The sequence below is a fragment of the Streptopelia decaocto genome (assembly GCF_964273445.1).
Source record: "Streptopelia decaocto genome assembly, chromosome: 1".
In the NCBI taxonomy this organism is placed as follows: Eukaryota; Metazoa; Chordata; class Aves; order Columbiformes; family Columbidae; genus Streptopelia; species Streptopelia decaocto.
The window spans coordinates 80,975,458-80,992,300 of NC_138663.1; the positions used below are offsets into that span (position 1 = coordinate 80,975,458).

The 16,843-nt window shown below is 37.1% G+C and overlaps 1 protein-coding gene across 1 annotated transcript in view; it reads left to right on the forward strand.

Moving 5' to 3' along the window:
* Positions 1 to 503, forward strand: part of SLC15A5 (solute carrier family 15 member 5) — a gene marked incomplete at both ends in the record, with an annotated part of 34,505 nt that extends 34,002 nt beyond the window's left edge. Inside the window, one exon of the mRNA XM_082075982.1 lies at positions 359 to 503. Within this exon, the coding sequence (XP_081932108.1) occupies positions 359 to 503 (145 nt within the window). The remainder of the gene's footprint in view (positions 1 to 358) is intronic.
* Between the last annotated feature and the right edge of the window lie 16,340 nt (positions 504 to 16,843).

Below are 16,843 nucleotides of genomic sequence, written 5' to 3' on the forward strand. Positions count from 1 at the left end.
CTCCCAAAGAGGAGAAAAAGGCTGAGGAATATTCAGATAAACACTGATTTTGTGGTGGGGAAAAATCAGGCTTTAAAACTCTGAATCAGATAAAATATATTAAAACTTCTCTAAGGAAAAACGCATAATTCTTTTAAAAATTTGTTAAAATGACAGAGTACAGCTGTTATTAACTCCTGCATCTCATTTGGCACTTCTCTTCCTGAAGTTCTGAAAGGTTCTATTTTTTGGGCTGCTTAGAAGTCTAGGACTCAGAAGGCACTGTCACTTGCTAAATATTACCTAATAAACAATGGCCAAAACTACTCCCAGAAAGAATGATTATTTTAGCATTTTCCTTCCCTGTCCTCCCTCCCAGATACAAGAGTCTGAATCAGGAATGCACCAATGAATTCAGAGGAAGTCTTCCCGAAGAAAAACTTTTGAAGCATGAAAAAGCCATCAAGTGTTATGATAGTGTTCTGGAACATTCTCCCATTTTGTCTCCTATGGAGAAACCCTGATAAAATTTCACTCTTGTTTACTGGATTTTGATTGTGTTACCAACAATCTTTCTAACACTAGATTACCTTATGTGGTTAAATGGAACTGCCAATGTATTTATGAATTACCTTAGGAATAATAATGTTATTTATAAGTTTACAAAATAGCTGTCATCATAGGATTTGGTCTTGTAGAATGCTGCACTGTCATGATGCACATCAAGAACAATGAGAGCTCACTGCTTGGCATAGGTGATGGAGAGAGTCTTTTAATCTCTGTAGGGAAACAGATATCCACATGTATTTGTACTTAGTAATGGTTCAAAATTAATAAACTCATGTCTCCATTTGTTTAGCAAATTACTTTGAAAGTATCATTTCAAAATAATTTCGGAGGCTGGTATTGACTGGTTGATACTTGCAAAGGTGGGAGATTTGCGTGATGCTCTTGGCTCTGCTACTTACATGCTACCCACCTTCAGCAAGTAGCTTTTTAACTTAGTTTCCCCTTCAGTAAAATTGGCACAGCCATGCTCAACATCTTGGCAAATTGCTTTGAGATATAACAAAAATATACTAGAAACTATATACCAGTAATAAATCCATAAAGTCTGTCACGAAACATTCATGCTGAGGCATGTAGTCTCTTATTTGGCAGAAGCACTATGAGATTGGTCATTCGTAAAGGATGATGTACAGAACATTGCTAACAGGAGAACTGGAAACTAAAATTCATTTACATCAAAATTACTAATTGTAGCCTGATTGAAGGGTGTGAAAAGAATTAGGAAGAAGAGGAGTAGGAAAAAGGCAGATGCAGTTGGAAATGGAGAAAGGAATTATTAGCAAAATGCATTCCATTTTACAGATGTAAACAGCATTAAGCACCCCCAAAATTGTCAGACTTAGGCGTTGTGAGTGATGGTCAGATAGCACTTAACTTGTGGGTTTTTTTGGTGGGTGTTTGTTTGTTTGTTTTCGTGATTTGTTTTGTTTTTTTTTTTGGGGGGGGGTGTGTTTTTGTTTTTGTTTTTTTTTTTAGAGTCATATTACTAAACAGAGAATGAGGATAGAAGTGGGGTCTTTATGTGTTAAGGAAAGATGTTGAACCCAAAAACTAAAGTAACACTTTGATATCAAGAAGTAGTAGTCAAGCCAGAACACTTGCTAGGTGTGAGGAGCACTCTACCACAGGAGAAATGACATTGAAGGAATATAATGCACTGAAGTGACAGAGAGGGTAGTTGGTGAGTTGAAACTATGAAAGAGGTCATAAGGGAAATCACCTCTACAGTGTTAACCATGTTTAATGCTGCAATTTGGTGTTGGGCATTGTGGGAGGGAGAGAAAAATGTAGTAACTACATCTAAGAAGTAGTAAGGCAGGCTCTCAGGAGCTTTTAAGTTTGATCTTGCTAGTATTTAAGATAAAAAAAAAAATAAAAGAGAATATTTAAAGTCATGAGATAAAAGAAAAACTGAATAAAATGCAACACAGATATATCAAAGGTAAATTTGCCAGACTACCTTAATGTCTCTGTATAATAAGAATTCATTTTCTAAACAAAACATAGTGGAGATGATTTGCCTTGATTTCAGTAAGGCATTTGACAAATATCCCATGGGCAATACCTCGTGAAGATGGAGATCAGGGTCAGTAGAAGAGCTACAATATGGCTGAGAGACCTGTTAAAGACCAGATGGCACAAGATACTGTAGAAAGGGGAAGTACCCATCTGGAAGCAAGTTTTTTTGCAGAACTTGTTTAATATCTTTCTTTGTGGGGAAAGAGAACGTGTCCTGGGATGCACTGGTGAAGGTGGAAGCATATCTTCATACAAGTTTATCTCAAATGGTCATTCATGTTGAGGAAGTGCTCTCTGACTAGTGTGGGACATCGTGCCTTGATGGCAGAGCAGAGTGTACCACTTCCCATTTGCCCTATAAGTAATGGTGAGCAGGGGGAAAGTATGTCTGCTTGCCTTGCCCTGGCTCTTGCCCTGCCAGCAAGATACAGCCTCTTTCTCCAAAAGTGGCTGCATAAGCTGGGCTGGTCCTGGGGCTGTGAGAGAGAGGGGCAGCGAAAGGCTGAAGAGCCTAGTCTCCAAGGGTGGGAGCGAGATTAATTTCAACATATTTGAGTAAATCTGTCCATCCCGCTTGACAGTTATTTGCTTGTAAGGTATTATTTTCTAGATGGTATTTGTATTGCAATAAATCCAACTTTAAGACATGGTAACCCCTGTTTTCTTTCCATGAAGTGATAAATTCCTGAATACTTGACTTGACTTTGTCTTGGCACAGAAAAGCTGCAAAGATGCTGGGTGGGGTCTGCTGAGGAGAGGTATGTAGTCACTGTCAATGCATTTAAGAGTTATACACAAAGGAGAACAACTATGTAATAAAAGGCTAAAATCTAAGAATTGAGCCAGTGACTATAACTGGTCTGGAGACGCTTTTAACACCTAATGATAATTTTTATTTTTTTATATATATATATATATCAATATATATAAACTGCAAAATTAACAGCAGTTTGGAATCATTTACGTCAAGAATAGGACAACAAGAAACCTAACTTTGAATATTAAGATTTTTCTTCTGGTACATGCTCAAGCTAAATGACCTCAAACATCCGAAGACATTTTTTCTTTTTTTCCTCAGGAATCAAAAGGTGAGAATGGATGACAATATTGAATGTAATGCAGCTACTGCAGTTTAATTGTCTGATGAGGATCATTCTGTAAGAAATAGATGATAGTTATCTCCCTTGGCAGAACCTCTCTGTCATGCAATCATGCAAGAAAGGCTTTCAGCAATGGAGAAGGCAGCAGTTCTCTTCATAAAGAGTTATTCTAGAAGACATGGGTTAGAATGAGCTTTGGCATGAATAGTTGACTACTGAAAACTCTGCCTTCTTCACATGGATTAGAGGAAAGCTTTTTCTGTGAGATTTAGTTAGGAATTTCACCTCTTGGACAGAGGGCTAAAGGAAAGATGTGCTGATTAGTGAATTTTGACTATTTTAGTTGATAGTGGAGAGGAAGCTATGTGCAAAAGTCTATCAATCATGCCTGCTGTTATGACAGAGCAATTTAACAGATATACCCAACAGGTGGGGATGCTTCTTGAACTGCAGCATCTCAGACTCCATACAAAGCGGATGGAATCCTTTGTACTTGCAGAGCACTGCCTAAATTGTATAGGTCTTGTACCAGCACACAGTGAAACCAGTATAAAGGACTCTCTAGGTTTGGTCTTCACTTTGAATGAAGCTGCTTTTCACATCTGGTTTAATACACCAGAAAAAATGAGGGGATAGAAAAAAATAAGATGTATGCTTATGAAATAATGCAATGAGCAGCTGCAAAATGCTATAATAGCCTTATTTTGTTCAGCGTTTTGTTGATCTATGGCAGTTTTCATGGGAGATAACAAGACATTCAGATCTGATTGCATGTGTTTGAGGTCACCCATTGAAGTTGCTTTGCACAAAGTAAATCTAAGATGTGCATAAAGAATTATAGTTATGAAAGTTATTGTGGAAAAACTCACCTCCTAAGTGAGCTTAGGAGTGACCAGAGACAGTTCAGTTTTGTAGTTTGAGTACTGCCTGAATTGTCTAAATCTTGCCCCAGCACACCATGAAATGAACATAAAGGACGCTGTAGATTCAGTCTGGACTCTGAAAGAAGCTGCTTTTGTGCTGTCTGCCAGCTCCACTTATAACTTTGATTAGGTGCTCCACTCAACAGAGGTTATTACTAACCTTGAATACCTGCATATATTTCTGATTACTGCTGGTATATTTTTGGGTATTTTTTTTTTTAAGGCTTAAATGTATGGTTTTTACTATGTTCATGCATGCACATATAAAAACCACAACTTCTGTCCCACACAGTTCACTGAGCACCTCTGTTAAGTCTAAATGCAATGGACACCGTTTTAAGTGAGGGAGAGTGAAGAAAGATCGCTGAAGAGAATTAAGATCTCCATCTGTTACGTTTGCACTCATGATAAAACACATGCTCCCAGTTGGAACAAGATGCATTAAAAGAGCAATTTCACTTCTACTGCCTAGCAACAATGTCATTGAGCACCTGCAATAGTTTAAACATTAAGCATAATTGGCTTTGCTTGACATAAATCTGTAGTTTTGTAAATAAGGGTAGTTGAGTTTCCATGTAATACCAATTAGCTATAAGGAATGCTTTGTTTGCTGAAGCCTGCAGCTTTGCAGAGGAAAGAGGGAGTTGTTAAGACTCAGCAGCAGTAGTCAAAAGGTAGAACCCAGATCAGACATTATATTGGCTTTGAGTGTCCTTGTGCAAGTTATTTAATCTGTTCCAGTCAGGTTCCCTAGGTATGAAAGGAAGAATAATATTCAGAAGTGCTGGGGTTTTTTTTTGGTAAAGATCCCTGATTGTCTCTGATTAAAAGACCTTGGAGCTAATTTTACAGCACTAAACTGAGTTGTCTGGGTCTGTGCTGGATTTCTTTTCCCTTCTTTTAGTTGGAGTTACTATTGCATCTTGAAAGATCTTGTAAATTTGCTAGAATCACTTGCTTTCTGCTAGTGATGCAAGAAAGAGGTGTGTGACCCACTTGATGTGAAAATCATCGGTCTTGTTCAGCTTCTGTGGGAACTCTTGACTTGAAGAGATGAGGTAAGGGAATGCCCTCCATGTAGCCCTAGGCAGAGCTGCAAAGCAGAACTAAAGTTTTTAGACTTCAGCTTTGTGTCTGTCTGATGTTACATGAACTATATTTGCATTGGCAAGGGCAAATAGAACTACTTTCCAGAGGATGTTTTGAAAGTCTGTTCTTATTTAATCTTTAAAAATAAATAAATAAATAAAAATTCACTAGTCCCCTCATCATGTCTCTGCTCTAAATAGAATGAAAATTACCTTTTCCTTTCTATCTATCTGGTCTCTAGGAAGTCTCACTATAGAAATAATATTCTGTTAATATAGTACTTTAAAACTAGTCTAGTTTCAGTCTCTGTCTCTCACCATAAATACATTTCCTTGATTCAGGGAAGGCTGACATTTGAACCTCATTCAGTCTACTAGTACTGGTTCTGACTCCTTATACTTAATCAGTTCTAATACTTGAGGGTAGAAAGACTAATAGGAACTGCTCTGACAATGATTTTTTCAGTTTTGAAGGTACATCGTCTCTTCAGACTACTGGATAACTCACATTAAGACTACCAAAGTGTAGATACACATTTTATTGGGGGATACATGTTCTCAAAAACAAAATTAGCAGAAACTTTTTAAAAAATATTGGATTACCAGCTTTTTTGTGTTGTTGTTGTTGATTAGGCCTTTTTGGTCAGGGGGGTAAGGGGGTGCTCGTTTATTTTCTTTTTTTGTTTTTTTCCCAGATGAAATTAAAAAAAAAAAAAAGAAAAAAAAAAGGCAGGTATATCCACAGTTTGTCTGGAGGGTAGTCCACCAACTTTCCAAACACCAGGATTTTGTGTAGAGCCAAAATATGCTCATTCCAGTTACCTAACACACTTCAGAGAAAAAAACTGTGTCTATAAAATATTGCAGATAATAAGTTTGCATTTTGAGGTTTAGGTTTCTTTCCTGCTAATATGGGAAACTCCTGCTCCAAGTGCTTCTTTTGTCACATCTGGAACAGCTCGATGTAGAACAGAGGTTTTGAAACCAAGTCTTGTATACTCAGCAGAGTGTGCTGACTGGATTGGAGACTGATTGTAGGTGTGCATATTTTCTGGATGCTCCTTTTTTATTTTTCCTATCAGATCAGAAGGAATGTTTTGAAATGTGAAACACTTAACAAACAAGCAAAAAAACCTGGCCACTGGAGGATGGGGAGAGACAAACAACAAAAAAGCCCTAAAGCAGCCAACATTTGTCCTGCCTGCTTTGTAGCCTGGTAAAATGCATCTTTTGAAATCAGAGCTTGAATGCTTTCATTGTTATGTGATGTGAACTTCAGAAGCAAGATTGCTGATAAGGTTGAGGATAGTAGTTATACTAGCACTTAGTAAAAAGGCACAGCAAGTTATCTCAGCTTTGTTTCTCAGATGGTCAATGAATACGATATGAAGATACTGTATATTTAACTGGCAGAAAGAGGCAATCTTTGATACCAAGCAAAATCATAAATTCAAAACAGATGTTGAATAGTAAACCAAATGTTGCAAGAGGATGCTGCCTGAAAGTGAATCCTGTATTACATGCAATTCTGAATTGCTTTACCTTGGCTCATAGGGTTTTCCTATTGTCTTGAAATTGTTCCTTTTTAAAGCATTCAGGTGAAAAACCTGAGATTTTAATATCATGCTGATAGATGATAACCCCCTCAACAAGCTTTGTCACTGTTTATAAAGAGCTGTCATTTAGAGGAAACACTCTAAGCTTAAGGTATTTGCAAAGTAAAGTTAAATTGTGAGAGTATTATGTAAATCAAAGGTGTCAAACTCATTTTCACGAGGGGCCACATCAGCCTTGCGGTTGCCTTCAAAGGGCCAAATGTAATGTAACTACTCCTGCATTTATACAGTCCTAAAATCACATTCAGGCCTTTGAAGGCAACCGTGAGGCTAATGTGACCCCCAGCGAAAATGAGTTTGATGCCCTTGATGTAAAACTTTAAGCAGCAAAAGGTTCTGTGTTTACGTATTCTGTGAAAAAGAGCTAGGGAATGTCTGTGACTTTAAGGGAGAAACTTCATTGCAGAGATCCAAGTACACAAATTATGCAGGTCTTGCAAAAATAAGCAAATAGCTTCAACAACAGAGAGAGCAGCAAACTGTACCAACAGGTGATGAAGGCAATTATTACCTATTTGAAAATGGTGTTGCTTCATTATGGAAAAGCTTTTGCTTGCTGCCCCTGGCTTGGAGTAGGAGCTTCATGTTTATAAGAACATAAGAGAGAGGATTAATGTCTTGTCTGTTAGATTGAATAGGTGTTAAAAAGACTAAATACAGTGGCAGTGAGGGCAGACCTAAGGTACGTATTCCTCTTATTTTAAAAACTGATCAGAGAGGCTACTCTTAGATTGCTGGCTGAAACAGCTGTAGGGTATAACTTACTCGGTAAATCCAGAGCTTCTTTTTTTTTTTTTTTTTCTTTTTTTTTTTTTTCTTCTTTTCCCAGTTCCAATATGAATCACCAGTCAATTGATTCTTAATTCCTTTACACAGTCTGATCATCTGATTAATGGCTGAAGTGGACTATTCTCTGCTTGGTTATTTAAAATAACAGCCACTGTTGTAGTGAGAGTTATCTAAGTCATGGTGATTTTCTTTTGGTTCTTTCCCCCAGTTAGCATTTTCAAGCTATCTTCCTATGCATGCAGTGATGGTTACACCTACTTTTCAACATTCTTTAGAAAACAACATTTTCACTTTCTTTGAGCCTTTTTAAGATGCAGTGAGTTCCAAATAATCACTTGCACAGATGCTCATAAATGTTTTTTTTTTTTTAAGATACTTGTGCAGTTCTGATACAGGCTCAGGCATGTAGAGCCTTCAGAAATGCTCAGAGAGAGTGGCCCAATTTAAATTATCTATTGAATGCTGAAACACAAATTGCACATGAAATCCCCAAGCTTCAAGGGTCTCTGGCAGGTCACATCCTACCAGTCACTCAAACTTTTAGTCAGTGCTACTCCCATGCACCTATGAAACTGAAGCTGTTTGACACCTCTGAGAATATTTCTCATGTTAGATCTGTTGTAAATGAGCACATGGTCCAGAATAATTAGTGGTAACACTTCAGTCCTTTTTTGACAGAGTTGTGTTTCTTGTGCAGTTTGTGCTGGTCTGTCTATTTAACTGCAATCAGCCATGCCTGAAAGACAGGAAAGAACAAGACGGACAAGTGTGTCAGTAAGTGAACCTCTTTTCTGTAATTAGAAATGCACAGGGAATAAATTATTCTCTAATTCAAGCTGTCCAGCTCACACTAATAATAACAACCTAAGCAGCAATCTGTTTACAAAAATTAAAACTGAATCTGTGAGACTCCTTAGTGCAAGACAGGATTTACTGTGTAGTCTTGTCCCAGTATATCATGTTTAAAGGGCTCTATCAAGGTATTATGAGTCTTTCAGGCTGGAGTACAGAGTGAATTCATGCATGCATTTTCTATCAAATAAGATTAGCTAAAATTTAATCAGAGATAACTGTAGAAATTCCGGGCCAAATTCTTCTCAGCTAAATTAACATTTGATAAGGTAAAAATATCATAAAGGTATAAGCAAACTTGGTCTAAGCCTTTCATTTTATTTAATATTCCTCCATTCAAATGTCTTCCAGTTTGCATGGCCAGAAACAACTTCTGCAGAGGTAGTGTGGAGGACCCTAGCAATGGCTTGACTGGTTTTGTTTTGTTTACCTATGTCTAATTCCTATGAGTCTGATAATTCTTTGTAAACACTAATGGAGCTTAGTTGTATATCTAATGGGTAAATATTTAATTTAAATTACTCCATGGTGAATGTTACAAGTTTCAAACCACGATGATATTAAAACTGGAGGAATTGGGGAGATTCTGAAGTGTCTGTTTTACTATCACAGCCAGAACAGTGTAGGCTGAACTGTTCCTTCTCTGGGTGCTAGGGCAAAGAGAGCAGATGAGATCTTGAACGTTTGGGCCCCGAAGTGTTTGGCTCAATGGATTTTAACTTTTTTTTTTTTCTATTATTTTTTCTTAAACTTACATAGGCCTTAGTTATAGCTGCCTTTCAGTTGTAGCACACAATTAAGATGCAAAAAGCTGAGTGCTAGAGAGTGCAGAGCACTCTTACTTGACTTCAGCTTGGAGTCAAGTGGAGATTTAATGTCTTAAGAGTGGAGGAGGTGCCAGAGTACTAGCTTTCCAAGAAATCTGAAAAAGAGTGCACGGTCTCCATCGTAAGGCTGGGAAAGTAATCAGGTCTCTGGATTAGATATGTTACTTATCCTCCTTTAGAACGAAAAGCTGTAAAGAAACTGCTCAGAATTTGAACAGCTTTCATAAAGCATCCCTGACATTTTAAGCAATCTCAGATCTTTGGATGAAGAGTCATGATTGTAAATGTTATTTCTGGAAGGCTGAAACATACACACTGAATTCTCTCTGTCAGACAACAAAATGCAAAAGGGTCTTGACTATGAGAAGTCAGCCTAACAGGTAAGAATTTTTTTTTATTATTGTGGAATCTCAACAAATCACTTTATTCATTTTATTCTTCATGCAGAGCATATGCATTATGGTCAGTTTCTGATCTGAAAGTATATGTGAGATCCAGGGGAAGGAACAAAAGCTGTGTAGGGCTTCTGACACAGTTGTGTAAATACATCACTTCAAACAGAGTAGAACAAGCTTGAAGAATCACTGGCTAGTAATTCGGAGTACTTAATTATTTTAATTGAAAACCATGACATTATCAAATTAATTTATTATTCAAATATATTCATGCACTTCCCTCCCCCAGGGCTCTCTCCCTAAAAATCCCTGCCTTTTCAGTGCAGCTCTGTTTGTGAACATCTGAAATTTTAACAAAAGAATATCCTTAGCATGTCAGACCAGTGATCCTTTTAATGGTGTGCGAGGGAAAAATACAGAACAGAACATTAAACCCTTCTGGTAAACCCTTCCAGGCACTGAGGCTGAAGGAGTTATCCTTAGTTCTGCATTTCTGTTCATTCCAAAGCTTATGTAACTAATCAGAATACTTATAAAACTAAATCTAGTACTAATTACCAGTTTAGCATGTTCTAGTGAAATGTGTGATTTAGGTGTTTGTTTCCAGTTTCTATTTGTTTTCAGTATCTCTGCTAGCACTTGTGCTCTTGCATGTTTTTTATGCCTTGCTTTTTGAAGTCCAGGGTGAAGTCAGCTGTGGCCCAAACCCTTCACTAATCGGGCTTCTACAAGTGGTAGGAAGAGGAGAAAGCATGGAGGAGACAGAGTAAGTTCACAGAGTGCAAACTGTTCAAATATTATTTTGTATGAGCAACTGCTGCCCTTCCCATTGCTTTGTAGTTCAACATCTAACATCAGTGAGTTGTGCTAATAAAAGAATGTGGGGCCAGAGGACGGATCTAGCTTTTTTTTTGTGTGGTGTAACCTCTCATTACAAGCATGAAATCAGAGCTTGAGCTTTCTAAGTCTGCAAAATAGACACACAGTTGATTTGAAATTTGCTTTTGAATCTATTAGTAGGAAATTACTTCCATTAAAAAACAGATGATCTCTTTCCTTTTTATTATAATAAGCAATGCACTTGGTCCTTCCTTAATTAGCAGAATTGGGTCTGGCTTTTTGTCAAAAATAAAATAAATAAAAATGAGTTGATGCTAACACCTCAGCTTCCTGCTCCTTCATGTGAACTTAAACCTCTCATATGACCTGACCTCAAAAGAAGGATGTGTAAAAGTAGTCTTCCTGATGTATTTGGGGGTTTGTTTTTGTTTTCCTTTGCGTCCTCCAGCTTTCATCCCACCAGTACCCTCAAAGCTTTGATAAGAAGAGAACCCCATGGCATTACAGATGTTCTCTTGTTATTTCAGCTCTTTTGGATGCTTTTGACTGGCAGCTCCTCGGTGGTCTTTTGCTGGAATCCCTGCTCCTGCTCACCTTTTCTCTCACCTCTTATGACATAAGGGTCTCTCTCATTTGCCCCGCTGCATACCACGCTCTAATCCAGGCTTCCTGCACCATCTCCTCAGAAGTAATTCTGCTTTCCTGGGTCCCTCTGAGGATCTGTCACCCAGCCTCGCTCAGTGTTGCATTATTAAGTATCAGGTAGACACCAAGCGAACTTGATGGAAACTGTATTCAAAGAGTGTTTTCTCTCCTGGCTTGTGTGATATTCTGTTCCCCTGCTCTCCTGTGTGCTCCTGCACATGCAGGTGCATGTGTGTGTCTGTGTGTGTTGGGTATTTGATTACTGTGGGAATCATCGCTACCCCTATCCTTGCCCACTCTGCCCTTTGTCAGATCTGCTGGTTTTAGAACCGCCAGGCAGTCGGTGTCTGTGCTGCATTTGAGGAACAGTGGGGACATCCAGTGGTCACATGGGTTATAATTAATTACTCCTGATACCGTCAGTAAGATCAAATTTCCAAGCTTTTTTCTTTTCTCAGCGTTTGACTTGTTTTTCGTTATAGCTCGTTATGCTGTAAAGTGCCTGTCAGAAGGTTGGGATGACTTCTTTCTGTCGTCTTTTTCTTTTTCCCCCACTATGTGATGTTTCATACCTATCAACAACTGAAATCAGGAAATTGGGTCTCTCTCAGAAAGAACTCAGTATATCTTTTAATTGCTTTTCAAATGGAGAATTTTGAAGAAAGAGTAAGGAAAATATTAGCTATTATTTTGAATGCATAACACTGGAATAACTGGTAAATAAATGTTATTGTTAGAAGTGACAGGGATTTTAAAAGAAACAAAAGACAAATAATTACAACTTAAACTTTTTATACAACTTTTTCAACACGCCTCATGCATAATTCATGTGTACCTCGGTTCATCTGGAGTCTGTAATGAGACTGAGGGGAGCTAATCCCTTCCCTTTTCTGAATTCGACAGTGATCAGATTCAGTCATTGCTCATCCTGGGGACTGAGTCTCCCATTTTTCTGACTGAGAGGGCTCATCTGGAATAATTCTCAGTGGGATAGATTTTAAAATAAATAAATAAAGACCTCTTCTGTGGTTGTTACAATATAGACTAAAAACTCTAGTGAATTCCAGACCTTTACACCAGAGGATGGAAGATGTCTCTTGCCCTGCGCTGTCTAGAGACTCTTGTTGTATAACTGAACAGAGGAGATAACTGTCCTTTGCCCACTTAGTAACTCCAGAAATGGCACTAACTGATCTTCTCGTTAGTAGCATCAGAACATCAAAATGTCTGTCCACTGTGCATTAGTATAGCCAACTTGTTCCCTAGTTTTCTTCAGAAATACAAAATAATAATAATAATAATAATAATAATTTGGACCCTCCAGGGATTGAGGGAACACATCAAAATCAAACTTAATAAATTATTTTTTTCTAAAGGATAAAATAAATTATAATTTTGTGTAATATTACTGTATTCCTCTTAGTCCACCTGATACAGGAAACAGCGCCAAATTAATTTATACAAGATGATTGTTCCTCTGCTGGTTTGTTGTTTTGGTTTGGTTTTGTTTTTTTCCACATTGAGATAAATTTTGTGGAAGCTATTGGAGAAATTCTAGTAGAGATCACTGGCCTAATAATAAAATGTCTTTACTTTTATGGTCCTTTAATGGAGTATTATTGGATAATTCCTCCTGGAAAGGATCTAGCTCTGTAATAAACCCTTTTGAAGGGACATTGCAACTTTCTTTTTACAGAATCACAGACTGTTAGGGATTGGTAGGGACCTTGGAACAGCGAAAGCTGAAAAACAACTCTTTTCCCCTCCTTACTTTGGTGGTAGTGACAAGTAGAGATGCTTTAAATGTTTGGAAAAAAACATGGTTGCAAATGGAGCAAGAGGGAGGTAATGGATTTTATGCATTATCTTGGTGAAAGAGTATGATGATTTCAACAAGGAAAATTCTTATAAAGAAAAAGAATTTATATAAAATGCATCTGTCATCTGAATGAGTTACATCAAATTATCTCCACTTTATTTGTGAAACAATAGCTGGCTTGTGCCAGTATATTATAATGACTAAATTTCAACAAATTCTTAATTTTGCCTAGGTGATGGGAATGGTGGGAATACCAGATTGAAAAAGCTGTGGTGTCCTCCCATTTCATATTCTTCTTAGTTGGCGTTTTCATATGCAAATTCATCTTCAATCTCTGCTTCAAAAATTTAGAGAAATATCATAAGGTAAATAATAGACATGACTGAATTTGTGTCAGAAGGGAACATTTGCATACTCTAATTTCTAAAACCAAGATTTCTCTTTAGGCCAGCCCTATGCCTTTTGTTGTCTGGTGGAAATTTCACAAGTATTGAATTGTTCTTACTCATATCAAGCTTTGAAGCAAACTAATTTCAAAGGGCTGAATAAATGTAATGTGCATGGCTTTTACATGTTGCTTACAATGTAGTATTGACCATTGTTATTATTCCCTCAAAATAAAATGTGATTCTATGACATTTGATGGGGTGCTCAGGAAAACTCAGGGCTATACATCCTGTGTAGCAGGTCATGAATCAGTTCATTAGCAGAGCTGAGACTACAGGGCAGCTCACCTTGCTTCCTCCTCCACTTCTTTCTGGAGAGAGCTGCTCCTTCTACTTAATGGCTCCAAACAACAGTAATATGCATTTGAAGTTCTGCCAAAGGAAAGTGTAACCGTGTTTGACAGTAGCGGATATTGTGAAGATAGAGGGGGTTTTTTGTTTGGTGGGTTTTTTTTTTTCACTTCTTGAGATGAGCCTTTCCGTTTTTGCTTGAAGTTTTGCTTGATTAATGTGTTCATTAAAGAGGAGTGACGGTAATGATTAAACAAAAACATCTTTAAAATGCAGAGTTCTTTTCAACCCATTTGGTTTTGTTGCACACAAATTGGATTGGCATTGCATCCTGCACAGCAGGTACTCCACTTGGAATCAAAGACAGATGCTTTTATAGGATTAGAAAGGATATCTTGAGAGGTGGAAGAAGAGATTGAGGTTGGGGATTTTTGTAGCTTTTTCTTGTACTTTTTAGTAATAATTGTAAATGAATAATGATAATACTGCTGTTTTGTCTGCCTTGAGTACTAATAATATTGTTTGCTTAAAATTAAAAGGAAATAAAAGCTCCATTGTAACTCAAACTGTTAACAATTTGAGAATACTTAGTTGAGATTCTTCCCCTCATAAACAGATAATTACACCTGAGTCTGTTTGAATTTTATTGCTAAATATCTCTGAATGAAAATATTTGACTGCTGAGTCAGGCCAGGTAGCCTTTTTAATTATTATTATTTTACAATGTACCTGTCTTTTAAGAGCTTTCCAAATTGCTAAATATAGTCTTTGCTCAAATAGAAACCTGGCGAGAGAGCTACAGCTTTCAGGAGGTTGTAGTTGGTTATAATAAATACAATCAAAACATGTCTCTTGAACAGATCTCAAAGACCAAGTTGTGTGCAGAATTGCTGAAGGTGCTGATCTTCCTCAAAGGCACTGCAGCCAGTTGACTAAGGAAGCAAAGAGGAGAACAGGTCTAGGATCACTTCTGTGACTCCAGCAGTACCTTCCACTTAAAATGCCAATTTTAGTTGCCCTTCAAGAGATGTGATCTACAAGAGTCATGAGCATCCTGTGAAAATTGAGTTTGGGCAAAATATCCTCATGAGCACCCAGATCCCCCTTGTCAACAAACTAAAAGCCAGCATTTCCAGCAAGAAGTTTTGAGATTTTCTGACACGAGAAATGATCATATCATGGCATTGTCTTTTGAGCTCCTGAGTTGGAGTAGCTTCCTAGTATTCTGCTGCACTTAATCATCCAGTATTTCTGCACATTATAGCTTTTCTGATAGTGGCTACTATAGCTTGTAGTATTCACTACTTTCCATGTAATCATTGCATTCCACTTTTATGGCTTTAGAAAATTTTCTTATTTAATCTCTTTCTGAAGATATAATTTAAAGAGCTTCTCCTGCCTTTTGACACCACGAAGCATCAAAACATTGGATTTTCCCACTGTAAATATAAAATCCTTTTTTTAAAAAAAACAAAACAAAACAACAGTGTCTTATCTTTAGTCAAATCTCTGCCTGACTGGTACAGAAGAGATTTGAAGGGAAGAGCAGCTTGTTGAGAATATTAAGTTTATAGTGTCACTGTTAATTTCCTTAGTGTGTCCAAAGATTCTGATTACGTTTGGGGTTCTCTGTGTGTTGTTCAAATACAACAGGTGGAGTGCCTCTAACCCCAGGAAGTTGTTGGTGCCTCTTACAACAATAAAGGAAAGAATGCTGAAAAACAAGAAAGAAATATTACTTATTCCAAGCAATTAAAGTTTTACTTCAGCTAATGTCTTTTGATAACATTTCATGCGGTTTGAGTTTCATCTCAGTTGTTGGTGAATAATATCCATTTCAAGTCATGAGACTGCAGTGGACTCTTGTTCAGTGTTTAATACCTTGTTTCATTTTGCTGCCTGGCTTGACTTAAATCTTTAGTGAGGGTCTGAGTGTGCCCAATATTGTTTACATGAGTGTGTGGCATGACCTATGGGATTTTTTTTAACTATAAAGTCTTAAAATTGCCATAAGGGTTTTATTTATTGTTGTTATAGTTGGTTTGTTTGTTTTTCGGGGCGAGGGGGGGGTGGGGGATGTCCACATTTTCTACATTTTATCTGTAATGTATATAGTTTACAGAAGGTAAGAACTAAGGTTGAACTTTGATCATACCATAGTAAGGTGCTATATTTTTTTCATTCATGACATTACTACTGTAGAAAAACACTGAAGTCCAGAAATCTGCAAATTATAGTTATAGCCCCTGACTCTTACCTAACTTTACTTTCAAAACTGATCTCTACTGCAGATTTAACAATGTGGGTTGTTTTTTTTTTTTCTCCTACTCAAAGCCTTCTTAAGGTTTGCTTAGCACTTAAGCTCTTTGTCTGTGTTCAATATAAATTCCTAGACTGGTATCATCAATTCTTGATGGGGTTGTTTTGTTTTGGTATGGTTTTCAGAATAAAGGATCAGTCTCAACCTATATAGTTCACATAGCCTGGACCAAGTGAATAAATCAGTTAGCTTCTGTTGTACGTTTTTTTTTCTTGTTCTATTTGAGAAATAAATTTTGCCATTTAACTACATGCAGGGCAATAGCTGTTTTTTTCATAGCAACTCTCCCAATCAAGTTTTAAATCAACCTACAGATTCCAGAATAAAGACATTAACTGCTGAAAATGAATGAACAGCTGAAAAGCAAAAATATAGGTCAGGATCTGTAAAGGTATTCTTTCTAATCCTAATAAAGGTCAATATTTTTGCATCAGAATCAATTTGCTTTTTTTCCTGCTCCATTATTATTGTTACATAAGCTCTTTAAATGGCTGAGACTTCCAAGAACTCAGTACTGAATGTTTGCTTTCCATTGAACTTTTCAGAGATTTATGATGCATTCTTTTAAATTCATGAACAGAAAAACAGTTTGCTTACTCAAGAGCAGTATCCCCATTGAAGAAAGATGTGGTGTTTATCACTCAGCAATCAACTTAATTGCCTTCCATTATGAAATTGGCTTGGATTTTTGGGTTTCTGCCACAAGAGTTTTTAATAGCACAAATGAATTTTTCACAGAATGAGAATGAAAATAAGTTCAAAAATTATGAATTCGAAGATATGTTTTTCCACTGTGCATTCTTCTGTACTCCTGCTGGAAATCAT